Source organism: Macrobrachium nipponense, chromosome 2, assembly GCF_015104395.2.
Source record: "Macrobrachium nipponense isolate FS-2020 chromosome 2, ASM1510439v2, whole genome shotgun sequence".
Classification (NCBI taxonomy): Eukaryota; Metazoa; Arthropoda; class Malacostraca; order Decapoda; family Palaemonidae; genus Macrobrachium; species Macrobrachium nipponense.
Window position 1 is genome coordinate 79,256,312 of NC_087201.1, and position 15,679 is coordinate 79,271,990.

General features: G+C 40.2%; 1 protein-coding gene across 11 annotated transcripts in view; it reads left to right on the forward strand.

Moving 5' to 3' along the window:
* LOC135220695 (ecotropic viral integration site 5 ortholog-like) overlaps positions 1-15,679 on the forward strand; it is a 431,521-nt gene that overhangs the window by 229,283 nt on the left and 186,559 nt on the right. For 7 of the 11 annotated variants that reach the window (XM_064258078.1, XM_064258079.1, XM_064258080.1 and 4 more), the window contains one exon: positions 13,885-14,241. In XM_064258078.1, the coding sequence (XP_064114148.1) occupies positions 13,885-14,241 (357 nt within the window). Of the gene's footprint in view, positions 1-5,642; positions 6,280-6,991; positions 7,333-13,884; positions 14,242-15,679 lie in introns of those variants that run through there. The other 4 variants (XM_064258077.1, XM_064258083.1, XM_064258088.1 and 1 more) reach the window with 3 other exon arrangements.

The following is a 15,679-nucleotide window of genomic DNA, read 5'->3' on the forward strand; positions in this document are numbered from 1 at the left end:
TTTATGTATGTATGTATTTATATAGTGTATATGATAATATACATACGTACTCACATACATACATAAATACATACAGAGGTGCGGGTACTAGAGTGGCGGTTTCTCTTCTCAATAAAACCTTGTCAGCACAGAAAAAAAAAACATGGTTCCTATTTTCCCTTGTCGGCGCGAGAAAGGCCAGCCAGAGCGTCAACCAATAAAACGGACCAGACGGGGCCATTTTTCACCACTTGAGATTTTTCTCTTTCTCCGATTGATTTATTCAACGGCCTTGGCAAAAATAGAATGTGGACCAGTTGACTTGCCTTTCAACATAATGCCACGTCGCTTCTTCAATCTGTTGATTCATTCATGCTGCCCTTGTGTCACTTTTCGTGCGGGTCGACGAGACCGACTCGAAACGTTCCACAATAGCAATTGTGGCTTCTCTCTGTGCAACTGTTGCTGCTTGCGAGGGAATGGAGGCTGTTGGAGACTCCCCTCCCACCCAACCTCCACCCCCACCCCAAATTCACTAGGTACCCCTTCCTTACTTTCATTTCAAGTTAGTTGGATCGTCTTTGGGATGAAAGTGTTGGTATACCCTAACGAGGTAGAAATTCCTTAAAAGGGATTTACTTTAATTCGCATGAAAAAATAAACATTTGCTTAAAACAGTAGCTGACTAAATAAGGAATATATGTGAAGGGGTTCTGGTGGTGAAGAGGGCTGTGCTATCTCTTGCACTTTTTAACTGCTTTTCCTCTCTCTTGTCCTGCGAGAGATTTCACATTACTTATAATGAGGGGTTCATCCTCCATCAGTATTAGCTGAATGTTAGAAAATAAATGTACCACTCGGTCGATGAGCTTCTCAGCAGACTGCGTGGGATGTCGGGTAATTCACTGGCTGATTTTGAGTCATTTTCTCTGGTATTTTCTCGTTCGTTTGAACTTCAATCTTGTTCATTCACCGGCGAGAAAGGTCTTGATGGGGAATTGCAATACTCAAAGCTCTCATATCAGCATCTAGACATTGTAACCGGTAAAAATTCATTAAAATGTATCATTGTCGTGTTCAGTTGATGGAACACTTGCGGCATGTTAGGTTTGCCAGAACACCAATATTTGTCACGTTACATAGACGTGAGAAAGCTCTTAACTTTATTCCTGATGTGATTCGAACAGAGCCAGGCTCCAGGATAATCAAACTGAACGGATGCAAATTGGGCGGTGGGTGACAGTGCTGGGTACTTAGAAAAGGAAAAAAGGAGATCCATTTGTTCCTTTAGAACTGCTTGAGGCTGCTTGTTTATGGCGAGTTTTGTTTGTGACTTTCAAACGAAGGAAAAGAAAAAAAAGTCTGTACTTAATTATGAAGTTCCCATGCTGAATTGAAGAACTGTTTCTAAAGATGTTCTATCAGCAAATTTCGTTTTTATTGCAAAGAAGGATTTTTATCAGATGTCACTGCCATGAATTGTTATATATTGACACAAGATTCGCTTCTTAATTGCTTACATCACTTATTCACAAACAACCTTTTTTGACGCATTGCTTCTTTGAAATCACGTTTTCCTAAATGAATCGCTTTAGTGACAGGGGTTAATGGCGCTTCCTCCAAAAGAAGAAGATTGTTCATTTCTAGTTTTTTTGAGTTAACCGGGAGTGTGCCAATTGTCAATATTAATGATGAGAGATGAAGTCATGATTGCCCTCATTCAAACCTTTCAGTGCAAACTTCGGACTATTATTGACAACTCATTCAAGTTGAAGCTTTTGGGCTTTATTATATAAGCTTTAATTACTGTTTGAAATTCCGGCAATTACATTGCGAAAATGAGGTATATATAGCTGCACCTCTTAGGAGGAAGGTGTTATTTTTCTTGTATTGAAATGAACGTATATTGTTCTAAAATATTATAGATGAATAATCCCAGGCAAAACATTTTTCTCACATGATAAAGTACAATTAGAAAAACTGTAATATTTCCTCTGACTTTATCAAACATAAGCTGTATGAAGGCTTATTCAAACAATCTCTTAACAGTTGCTGCTCCAGATATTGACATATTTTGTCCAGTAATAGGTATGCATAACAGAATATATAGCCAACAACAACAAAATTATGATAATATATATGTATGTATATATATATATATATATATATATATATATATATATATATCATATATATAATTTTTTTTTTTAATTGAACTGCTGATCGGTGATTTGTCAGGCTAGCGGTGTATCCACTCATTCACAGAGGGCTTTAAACATTAGGGGAGCCCGATAATCTACTGCTGTGACACTACCATATTGTGTTGACCCACTACTTGCAGGATGTCTCAAGAACAGGTGAATTGAATTCAGTGAAACATGGCTTATGTGTTCATTAAGGTATCTTGTAATGATGATAACAATTTGGGAGGGATCGTGAGTTGAGTTTATATAGTGGATGTCATCGCGACTCCGATCCGATTTATCCTCGTGATAGGCTGTTGATAAGCCAATCACAGGGCTGGAATCTCTCAGTCTCTCTCGAGAGTTCACATTGGCAGAATGTATGTTTCACATCTCTTGACGGATACTTTTGAAGATATATCCCTCAGGAGAGGTGGAACACATATCCTACCCATGTGAACTCTCGAGAGAGACTGAGAATTTCCAGCCCTGTGATTGGCTTATCAGCAGCCAATCAGGAGCGTCGCAAGGGACTGGCCTAGACATCAAATGCACGGTTGGTGTGAATCTACTATAGTGTTCATTCTCGAGTTGTATTGCCAACACACGTACATAGAAGTATGGAGGATGAATTTACGAAAGTTTCATAGCTGATTACACATTTCAGGGACTTCGTTGGAGACAAACTTTCTACTTAGTGTACTTGGTGTTGGTATTACCTTATTTTATTTTCATTCATGAGAAGGATTTGTTATTTCACCTGTCAGGGCAGTACTCGCTAATTACACATTCAACGAGGCGTCCGTTATTGCTTCCGTTGTGAGGTCACAGATGGAATGAGTGACTGAATGATGTGCAATCAGTGTAGACATGCTGTGACTGATATTGCACAGAGCTGAGGACACGGCAGGACTAATGAGAAGTCATTGTCTGCTTCGACTTCACTTGTGCATTCCCTTGTCTCTCTCTCTCTCTCTCTCTCTCTCTCTCTCTCTCTCTCTCTCTCTCTCTCTCTCTCTCTTGTTTGAGTCCCAGAGACGGGAAGGTTTTCGTCTGGCTTCATTAAGTTCAGTTCTTGTTGTCCAGGTAGAATACTTTCAAAGTAATCGTTATAAATGTCAGAGACTTTGGATTGTCATTATAGCTAAATGTCCTCATTAAATCATTCATATAATTGATTATCATTTGACTAATACTAATGACCGGTAATGATTTTAGAATATGTTTTGAGTACAAGATAATACCCATGACTCGTTTTGTCGCATTTGAGTTGAAAACTTCAAAAGCTCGAATTTAGAACCATTTCCCTTCAATTGCCTTATTAGTTTAACAACTTTGAACTTGATCATGTATCCATTCAGCAGCCATTGCCAGCAATTCACGCCTTCTCTCTTATGCCCTGATACGTGACTGAAATATCTGTCACTTCGGAAAAGCAAACTTTATTTCCACGAATGAACCGGCGCTATTTTGCGCACCGGGTTTTACAGGTCGCGCGGTTGGGCCGCGAAAACATGAATCTCATCTTGGGGACATTCGGAAATTCGGAGGAATTTTCCACGTACCCTCGCGTACCCCTCCAGTCTCCTCATCCTCCTCAGCGATTGAGGCCCTGGAGGAATGTATGTGTGGAGGGAGTGGGAATCTAACAAGGGAAATAATTTGATGGTCTCATCAAAACTTATTACAGCACTTCTGAGGGTTGTTCCTGTAGAAAAGTCTCTCTCTCTCTCTCTCTCTCTCTCTCTCTCTCTCTCTCTCTCTCTCTCTCTCTCTCTCTCTCTCTCATAAGGACCGAAGGACTTTGCACTCTTTAGAACACTGAGGTCTCAGGTTTTCCTCCTGTGTTGAACCAGCAGACGCCTGACTTGCATCTTGATTTGAACAGAGTAATTATTCCTGAGAGTCTGTGAGCCGTCACATTCTGTGTAGTAACTTTTCTTTCCGGGTTTTAATTTTTAAATTTATCTAGCTTTCGTTCCGTTCGAAACTTTCTCAGGGGGCAGAGAACTTCCTCCACACGAGTAAAATGATTTTCGTTTGTGAGCAATGTTTTATGAACATTCCGTGGAGTTAACATTCCCCACCCCCTCCCCCTCTCTAAACCGTTATTTCTTCGGAAAACAATATTTTCTTGCCTTTATGGTGTAGGTATGTGTCCATTTATTGTATTCAGCCTTTGGCACTGAAAGGGCCAGATGAAGGGCTTGAACTCTTTAGATTCATTGTCTGGGGGTTTGGAAATGTTGTTCTTATGTCACAAGTAAATAGAATTCGGTGCCGTTTGTTTCAGATCCTGTGTGAACATTAATGGATCAGTTACGTATTATCTTGTCAATGGGTCCTACATACACACATATTATTATATAGATATATGAATATGTATATATTATAATGAGTAAAATTGTACAACTTATGATTATTATGTAATATAATATTTAAACAAGTGATTATTTAGGCACTGTCTCGAGTATTGCAGTGGATATCATACCAATCAACTGGTAGAAGCCCAGCTTATTATTCTCATTGACTCTAAAATGACCAATGTCTGTTTTGTAAAGAACCCCATTGAATTCAGTTAATTTTTAGATCTATCACCTGGCAGGATGGATTTTAGTTTCCTTACATCGGAAATATCATGGATGCCATTCGGAAAGTCCCTTTTTATTTCCATCTGTCGATGATGGCAAGAGAAGAAAATCTGTGAATCTCTCTCTCTCTCTCTCTCTCTCTCTCTCTCCTCTCTCTCTCTCTCTCTCTCTCTCATGTTTGAGCGACATGAATGATATGTTCATGTTTATTCCTTCCGTAACAGTGCTTATAATGTTAGTTCCGAGATTTTGCTCTTAGTGATGGCTGCTTCGTGTTTGTTCGTGTTTTTTATCGTAAGATTCCCGCTGGCTCTAAGTCGAAATGAAGATTTATGAATGTGAAATGTCTGGATCATTTAGCGAAAATGAGCGAGGTATCAGTCGTATTCGATGATTTCAAAAGGTGTTGCGAAGCAGAGATGCAAATATAAAATGGTGTCGAAGTCTGTGCCGGCGGATGTTGGGGAAGTATTCTGACGCGTGGCACCATCGACCGTCTCTTGTAAGCGGCACTGAGGCTGCGCTTGCAAGTTGCCGGACGCACGATGATACTTGGCTTTTTCGATGCTTTGTCGTACTTCTGCAAAGGCACCTGGCATGTTTAACAGCCTGTTTACTTCAGTACCATTGCTGTCATGGCACACCGCGTCTCGTTTACCTTGCATACAGAGCTTGCTTTCAAGAATTGCCTTATTTCCATTTCTGGAAAGCTGTTGGTCTGAGAAGCTTTCAGCAATGTGTGCTGAGCGAGTTCCGTGAAAGCCTTTGCCAGATGCACAAAGTCCCCCGATGATTATGAAACCGTAAATCTCTCGTTCTTTCACTTCATCTTTTGACTGATTGACTGCCATGTTCAGCAGAAGCTTACCGTAGAGGGGCTGTTATTGCCACTGTTACAAGAACAGCGTCGTTCTCTGTCTGGACTCTGCGGAGGCGCTTTGTTATGGTCTTTGCCTCGTAGACGTGGAACGGGGAATCTGGAATGATGGTAGTAGTGCCAGACAAGTCTTCCTCTCGCAACAAACAGTCTCTCCTGGAAGCCTGTGGGAGGGGAGTCACTGCCTGCATTCCCCTATTTTCTCTCTCGAAATTGGGCTTCCAGGCTCTGTTTGTGACTGGAAATTGAACTGAGGCTGTGCAGGTGGTGTTGGTGACCCCCTTGGAAGTAGTCGCTGGAAACGATTATATCCAGACGTTGGAAGTAGAAGAACTCTTGGGGATTCATTTCATTTTGTTCTCGTGTGATGTTGATAAGTAGTGTTGGTGGCAGAAGTTTTCCCTCATTTGTATGTTTCCCGTTATACTTCGGTGAAGTCTGTCCATTCGACATCTGATAACATTCATGTTGCTCTCGCTAAGTTCTTCGTGAGTGAGTGACACTTTGACAGAGAGAGGAGCTCCACCTGACCCCGTCAAAATTCAGATTTTTTATCGGTTCCGAAATTGGCCCTAACACGAGGATAGCCCCTCTGGGGGTTTAGCTTTTGAGAGATGACTGGATGGGGCAGATAGACTTTGACTGGTAGGTGAGGTTAGAGAACAAGTTTCCTTTGTTGTTAGTTGTTGTTCTTGTTATGTTTGTCATCCCTAAGAACTACATGTAGTCGTAGAACTGTTTAGCCCACGTCGTCGTAGAATTAATGGTTCTATGTTGTTTGTGTGGTAGCTGTACCGTAGATTCCTATCCGATATAGCTCCTTAGAACGCAGAACGGTGATGCTGGATTTTCTGCCGTGCTGAACAGCCACGGAGGTCGCGCCGAGAGATAGAGAGAGAGAGAGGGAGGGGAGCCGGGTGGGGGAGAGAGCGAGAGAGAAAGAGAGAGAGAGAGAGAGAGGAAGGAAGGGTTCCATCAGCTGATCTGAAAGCTCGGCTGGATGCTGCATAGAAACGTCACGACCAGCGTTGGGATGATATTGATGTTGATTTAGTGATTTTAAGTTGTTTTCAGGGACCGTTGTTCGTATCTTGACCCGTTGGCCATGATGGTGCTTGTGAGTACGTGACGCTTGCTTGCGGAATTGGTGTGAACTAATCTCATGAAAAACAGAGGACGCGACTTGAGCGCTCCGTTCCCGGCACCACAGAGTGCCAGAAGGTGTGGGCCGCAGATCTCTGGTGTCCGAGGTCAACGGAGATCCCGCAGTCGCCGACCGTCTGAGAAAGAGACGGAAAAGGAAAAGGAAGGAAAGACGTGAAAAGTAATTGTGATCCCCGACCTCAAAAAGACAATTCGATGTTTCATTTACCAACATGCTGTTGCAGTGCATTGGCAAGGTCCCTAGTACCGAGACGGCTTTATCTCACACCTCCTCCTCCTCCTCCTCCTCTTCTTCACCCTCAACTTGCCCTGCGCCCTCCACTGCTGCTGCTACTACTACTACTACTTGTCTACCCTCTTATGGGGCAAGGAGGTGCGACCCCTATCTGCCCCGTTCTAGTGCCGCTCACTTTAGCCCACGTTCGAGCCCCAGTCCGTTTGCGTATCCATGCGGAGGAAAACCTACTTCACCCTTGACCCGGGTCAGGCGCCTTATGAAGACCACCTACACCATGCTTGATGAAAACAGGAACCTCGAGTAGGTCTCCGAATGCAAGAGAACGCTAGCAAAAGCTCTCTCTCTCTCTCTCTCTCTCTCTCTCTCTCTCTCTCTCTCTCTCTCTCTTTTGTCTTTGTCACCCACTCTATCCAGCTGTGCCAGGCCATGCCCCGCTGCTAAGAAATAACCGATGCATGTTCATCGCGTTGGTCTGAAGCTTCCCTTTTGGCATGTGGGCTTACCCTCCTCCCCTTCCTCCCACCCCCTCCCCGGATTGATAGAAATACGCTTTGAGCAGTTTCCTGATAATCTCTATTTTTTCTATCGTTTTGTCCGCTCCCGAAAAACATCTTTTGTCATTTTCTGCTGGTCCTCCATTCACTCGGTATGATGTTCGAGCGTAGCTTTTGAATTTCAGTATCGCCGATTTGTTCAATAAAAGCTTTGAAATGTTTTGCATGTCCTTTTCATTCCCTTTTCCAAGGCTTTCTTTGCTTAGAACACTAATTGTAAATGAATTTTTTTATTATTTTGTAATATTTTTTTATTTGATTGACGCCATACCTTTGATTTATAAAACTACTGCTGATATGAAGAACGCTTAACCTTGTCATTCACGGAAAACGAACATTTTCAGCTTAAAAGTGAGAAGTCTTTTATTTTTAGGAGAAGTGATTTTGTGTCGTTGAATCGGTTTTCTCTAAATGTTTTGTGAAGTCCCAAACCTGCCACTGGAGGAAAATGCTCTACTACTGTTTGTTTGTCACCATGACTGTTCGCACAGGCCACATTTGCGAATTGGGTGATTTTGGCGCTTTCATCAGTCTATGCTTCCAGTGTCAACTTCTGTACTCTTCTAAGACGATGACTAGCACTAGTCATGTTTTCTCTCTCACATAAATGACTATTTATAACGTATTTAAAAGATGCTGAGTCTCGTAGTGGTTCAAAGATGTGCAATTTGATCATTTTTTTCTGTTTTTGTGAAATCTTATCGGATTTCTGTTTGGCGGAGTTTTATCCTTAAATCAATTGTCAAGTATTTTTATTTATTCACTTAAGATTAGTTTATTTAATAATTTCACAGTATGTCTGTGTATGCGCCTACAATTCTCTCCGGTGTGTGAAAGGTCGGTCTTTCAAGGAATCAAGTTATTCGTGTGATAGAGAGAATTCACGGCTTTAGGAGGCTCTGATGACAAGTGGAAATCGTAAGGTTGGGATGTTCCCCCGAATATATTTGGTACGAAGTTTTTATTTCTATTATATTCTTAATTGATTTTGTGTTACGGTGTTTTGTTGTCGTTAATAGATTATAAGGAGAAAAGACAACAAAAAGAGAACAATTCTGAATACTGACAATTTAATTTTTTTTATTTAACGCTATCTGGCATTGGTTGAAATTGGAGGATCCAGTCACCTAAATCCAGCTGTGAAATATTTATATTGCATAATCTTCTCTTGTTAATAAGAGCTAATAAAAGACTTATACTCGTGTACCTTCCCCATGTTTCAACACAGCCCGAATTGTAAGCTCGATACCGTAGAATACTGAAGTACTTATTAAAAAATGTAGTTTTACTGAAGTACTTATTAAAAAATGTAGTTTTACTGAAGTACTTATTAAAAAATGTAGTTTTACTGAAGTACTTATTAAAAAATGTAGTTTTACAGAAATTGTCTTTTGTTTCTCTTGTTACGAAGCCGCCTTTCAATTTGAATACTTTTATTTTTATGGCAGTTCAGTTGATGAAACCTTTCTAGTTTTATACAATGTATTTAATTTCCTCGATTTAATTGGGATGTTTGATGTAATGAAAGAAATCTGAAACGTTGATGTATTTGGGTTTCTGGTAACGCTCTTTCCGTTTTTGTATCGTGGTGTTTGTTGCTAATGAATATTATCCATTTTTTTGAAGAAAATCATCTGTATTAATATTGATGATGATGGTATTTTTTATTACTGGGGCACGTGGTTGCATGGGTGGTAGTAACAGTGGGGATTCAAATTGTTTAATTTTACTCATTTCACTAATAGCAGTAGTAGTATAGTGGTGGTATTAGTATCAGTATTAGTAGCATCGTCAACAAATTCCTTGAGTGAAGTCTTCAGAACAATACAGATAAAACTAACGTTGTGAATCGATGTTACTTATCAAGCAGTATTCATGTATATGATCGAGTACAATACTGTTATCGATGCTAGATAAAGCACTGATCTGCTTAGCCTAGAAGGCTCAGAAAGTGAACCAAATCTTTAGCAATGCAAAGTAAATAAAATAAGTTGAAATGAAATGAATTGGTGGTGAGCCTGGGTTCTTTTCAATATTTGATCAAATTAACTTTTGTCGTCATTGTGAGAGAGAAAAAAAGTCTTGCGAGACGAGATGATGTTGACACGGGAGAGGAAGCCTCTGAGAGGCCCTGAGTATTGGTTATAGCCGGGCAGAGGCAATTACTTCAGAGCGTTAATTAATGCACCAGTATTTGAGTTGTGAAATGAGGCCGCAAGGTCTATTTGTTCGCTCGCTCGAGTACTTCCTATTTCGCTATTTTTAGAGGGCGATTAATTGGGTTTCGCCACTTTTTTTTCGGCCGTACTAGTGATCCCTCTTTTTTTTTCTTTTATTGCTATTTTTCCCGTGCTGCTCTCCCCTCCCTCCCTCTCTTTGGCGTGTTTTGTAAATCTATTGGGGGTTGGGTAACCCCGCAAGTGAATTGGGAGTACTTCAGTGATGAGATCAATAAGATTTATGTACAGTACACCTTCATGATCGAGTTCATATGGTCAACGTTTCTGCATTAGTGTCGGTTAGTTATATATAATGTTCAGGCAGGATCATGGAATTTAATCAAGGAGGACAATGCAGTGGAGAGAGAGAGAGAGAGAGAGAGAGAGAGAGAGAGAGAGAGAGAGAGAGAGAGAGAGAGAGAGACTATGCACTTGAATCGCGGCATATGGATTGTCTTTCTTTTGCTGCTGTTATGGTTTATTGTTTTTCATATGAAAAACTTGACTGATTGATTCGTAACCATTCACCTTTGAAAATACTGGAAAACGACGGATTCATTGAATGCATTTACTGTATACATATTCTATTGTACCATAGTGTGACGCAGTGGAGAAGCATTGAAATTTTTTCTTTGTAATTTCACTAAGCACAGGAAACTGTTGTTGTTCGCATCGATAAATTATTCAGATATAATACCCGAGTCTTAGTGAGCAAAGATTGAGAATGCGAATAGTATTTTTGGCAGTTCATTGAGCCTTTAAGTCAGAAATGCTGATTCAGAATTATAGTTTGAAATCTGTTAGAATTGTTTGCAGTGTATATTTGAAATAAGAAGAGAAATAAAGTATGAGGAGATGAGACAATTGGGATAATGAGGATGATACAGGAGTTTGGACATTGTGTAGGTTTAGCTTGATTTAAGTAGATCAGACAAGGAATCGCTCCAGAGTGTTAGTGAGTGTAAGGGCCAGTGTTAGTGCAAAGAAAACAATTGCCTGAATGTGTTCTGCGATTAGTTATGATGAATCCCATATGATTCTTAATATAATGATGATAAAGCTTGTTTCTAGTGAGAATTATTTAGCCTATTGTCCTGTAGATGGATGTGGTTTGTGCTGTAAATTTTTGAGAGAGGAGAGGGGAAGGGAGGGGAGAGAGAGAGAGAGAGAGAGAGAGAGAGAGAGAGAGAGAGAGAGAGAGAGAGAGAGAGAGAGAGGATTCCGATACTTGATGTATTTAAGAAAAAGTTGTCCTGCTTTTTTGTTTATTGTAAATGTATTTGGTTTATTCCAGAAGTATGATCATTTTATCATAGCGCCTTGATAGCAAAAATTTTGATCCTCCGGCAAATAGAGTTTGAAGTTGTTAGAGTGTGGATTAACGTTGTACGAGATTGGGTTTAAATCTGTCAACTGCGATTACGAATGACGTTGTAGGAGGCTCCGTATCGTATCCTTTCTTTTCATTCACGTTGCTGTCTGGCAGGCTTGACCATTCTTGAAGTACTTATAGACCTTGGATGACAGCATTGCAGTTTTGTAAATCAGTTGCTGTTGTACTGAAGGTCAGTACCCTACCCCGTCTAATGTACCAAATACTTACGACACTTTATTGTAACCTATACTTTTTGAGCAGTGGCGGTGGTTACGTCAAAGAGAGTTTATCGTTCTCTGCTAAACTTAGTGATTGTCTGGTAATGTCTTAGTCTTGAATTTATGAAACTTCTCATTCTTTTGTTCCTAGAACTTTTTATTGCCTATGTACTGACTCTCGATGTGGATATTCATGTAAACTTTAAAAAATTCTCACATTTTGGCTGAATCTTTTCATCCAAAAGTGAGGAGTTCTTTTGCACGGCCTTTCCTTGTGAGACTGATGCTTTGTTGTGGACAATTCTTCACCATGTTTTATTGCAGTTATTCGTTGACGTCATTGATATTAGTGTATTTTTGCCCAGTCATGTAAACGTGTTACCACTGAGACATCAGTATTACATCTTTGGTGTTTTTAGTGGAGTTACTTACTGAGAAATGGCTGACATTATTCGCAGATAATTAATCAAATTAAGGACAATTCGTCAGTGATCTGAGGGCGATCATTATGAATTCATGTCGAGTGACATTTGGCTTTGGTACGACGCTTGACATGGCATGCATTTCACCTGCCTTGTTTTAATTATCGCCTACAGCAAGGGATTGCTTGTCATGAGTTGCTGCCTTCCATTCCATTCGCTGTCATCAGTCGTCAGTTTGATGAGCGAACTGTCAAAATGTCCCATCATCGCATCGCGATCGGTCGTTTGGTTTTCTCGAGGAGTTTGGGGAAGGACATTTTTCTTCTTACCTCGTCATCTATTCGCCTGAGATAACTCATGATGGGTAACACCAGGGCAAGTCAGCAGCTCTCTAAAGCAGGGTAGATCCCTGACCTTGTATAGCTCTCAAATCGAATAAGACACGACTGTCCTTTTGCGTGAATAGACTGAAGAGCCTGACGTTGAATTAATGACAATCATCGACGTCAGCGCCGGCAGATCTTTCGCGCCCTTTTCGTTCCAGTGACATTTAGGTGGAATTGCGGGCGTTCCAGCGAAGGAATGTGAGGTGCTCTCTAGGAATGACATGGAAGGAGAGAATGCGAAATGGCCCATGATAGCCAAGAAGGGAAATTAGAAGGATTTCGCTGGATATTTCAGCGTTGAAAGTTCACTTTATTCGTATTTATATCTGTCTGTCTATCTATCTTATATATATATATATATATATATATATATATATATATATATATATATATGATATATTTAAAGCATATATGAATATACTAGGCTATACTACTAAATATAGCCTTTTTCCAGTATTAGCCTTTTCTCTCCTAGATTTTGGGAGGGACTGACATCCGATGGCTATAGCTTCCCAGTTTTACAGCTTGTTTATAGGAATGAGGTTGCTAGCCCACACTTTTTTACTCGTTCCCTCCATTGACAGCTGTGTGGACTGGTAAGCGGCAGTTGGAGAATTCCACGGACCTAACAAAAGCGAACCTAACGCTGCTCCACAAAGACATACTATATAAGCGCACAGATTTAAATTGCGGGTAATGCTTTCATGCACATGTTGGACGTGTAGAATCAATTCCAGCCATAAGTCGATTTTTTCTGAACGAGTAAAACACTTCTAGGATGTTGAGTATTAAAACACTGTCACTCGTGGCCCCAAAAATAAAGACTGATTTCACGACCCAGTCCTCCTCCTTCTTGTCTTGCATGCATGTTTGCTCTGTTGATCACTTGCTTATAGGCTGTCCTGTGAAGTCGGCGCCCATAAAGAATTTTATGGCGACCGAGGGGCGCTCCCTACGCAAGTTGTCGTCAAGATTGGCAAGATTTCAGTGGGATTATGCTCTCTCTCTCTCTCTCTCTCTCTCTCTCTCTCTCTCTCTCTCTCTCTCTCTCTCTCTCTCTCTCTCTCTCTCTCTTACTGTTCTTAAATATTCTGTTGCTATCATGCTCTGGAACTGGAGTTGACACGCCGGTCGGAGCTTAATTTTCAGAAGTAGGAAATAGTTTGAAAGAAGGGAATTGAAATAAAAGGCGGAGTCAAATCACGAGATGCATATTTGAAAAAAAAAACCTGTCTCTAGGTTATTCCGTCATTTATATGACTGAAGACATTTTGGATACTGCAAAGTGGTTCCAACTAAGATTTCTAACCTATTAGGTATGGATTTTAACGTCAGCGTTATAGGGGAAGTGAATGAACAATTTGTCTCTAATGGTATCAAAACTGAGTAGTTGAGCATGATTTTGAAATTTAATTTAGTTCATTAACCAAATATAATATGACCTTAATTATTGACACCAGTAAATTTTATGCATTTTTGCTGATGAGGTTGATTGGTGTATTTGTTGTAGTTTAGTTACATCTGATTTACTACTGCTGTCAATATTTACATTTTTATTGTTTGTCATACTACTACTACTACTACTACTACTACTATACTAATGAATAAATAAGAGCCATTTGTGAGAGCATTCCGTCCATTGCATAAGTGTCTAATTTCCGCCCGTGTTTGTCGGCAGATGTGAGGGCGACAGCGGCATTTCTGGAGCAGCTTCGGGCACCAGCAGCGCCAGCAGCAGCGTGAACAGCAGCCGCTCCAGCAGCCGCAAAAGTTCCGCCTCCAGCATCTGTTCCTCGAGGAAGAGCTCCACCTCGAGCATCTGCTCGTCTCGGAAGAGTTCGGCCTCCAGCGTCGGGGGTCCGCCCTCACCCGACGCCCTCACCGCAGCCATGAGTGCGCCGGACGTGGTCCTCCAGCACAACAACAACAATAACAACAACAACACCACCGCCACCACAACTCAAGCGGCTGAAACTAAGGCCGACCCTTCCTCCGATGACCTGAAGTTGCTCGCTGCTCTCGAGGAGGCCAACAGGTGAGTACAGCCTCCCTCGCCTTCCTTTGGCCTCGCCATTTTTCCTTCACACACACACACACACACACACACACACACACACACACACACACATATATATTATATATATATATATATATATATATATATATATATATATATGTATATGTACATGTATGGATTTGATATATATATATATATATATATATATATATATATATATATATATATATATATATATGTATATATATATTGTATTTGATATATATTGTTGGTCTGGTTGTGTCGGCAAAATTCCTGGCCCTTAGAGGTATCGCGCAATTTTCCTACATAAGTTACAGCGCACCTTCATTAGTACGAATAGTGATTTTATATACGTACGAACATTACAGGAAGTGTAACTATTTCCTGCCCGTGAATTTCTTTTGTTTTCTCATCACTCCTGTTTCCTCCTTCCTTTTGGCCAGGCAACTGGTTCTGTGTTATTCGAACTAAGCCACTGCTCTAAAGTTCCGTGGACCCTCAACAAGATCATAATCATCTCCAGATCTATGTCATCAATTGCATTTTAATTTTGCTTGAAATCAGTTGCGGATTGTTACAACTAGGTACCCAATGCTAAACTTCCTGTTCTGCCCGTCTCCTAATGGGTTGGTTGGTGGCGTATTATAGTATAGATTAGAAAACCACTCGCCCTGTTTCACCTCCGTTCTTTCAATTGTACAGCTAACTTCATTATGGGTTGTGAATTTCCTTGAAAATCAGTGGAAACTAGGAACTTGAGGGAATTTTAAACGCCTGTTTGTTTTATTTGTTTATCTCTTTCTAAACAAAATAGTAAATGTGTTCTGTTGTTATTCATGACAACTACAAGGTACTGTGCATGACTGAAGGAGTCACTTCACCATGAAGGACCAGTTCATTTCCTTTCTGCCATATTCCTCATACTTACGTTCGCCTCTGCGATCGTGCAAACGAATGGCAGGAGTATGCTGCAGGCGGGTCTTTTCAGAATGTAAATAATGAGAATTATTCGAATTCATCAGCTACAAAGGATGGATGAATATTTTTGAATGAGGTAATCTAATTTTCAGGTTGAAATGACAATATGGTCTATTACACTAGTACATATATAGTACACATATGTTATATAAATATTTTTTATATATATAATATATTATAAAATTATTTTATATATATATTATACTATATATATTATTAATATTTATATTTATATATATATATTAATATATATATCTATACATATGAATACTTATTACATCACCGTGATTCATATAAATCATTCGAGCCACAAATGTCCTTTAATATCTAATTCGCTCTACCTCCGAATTGATATATTTTCATATATGTATGGAGGTGGAATTTTTAGTGATAATAATTTCGTTCCCCTCCATGGGATCGAACCACCGTCCAGTGGACGGGAAACGAAATCAGAAAC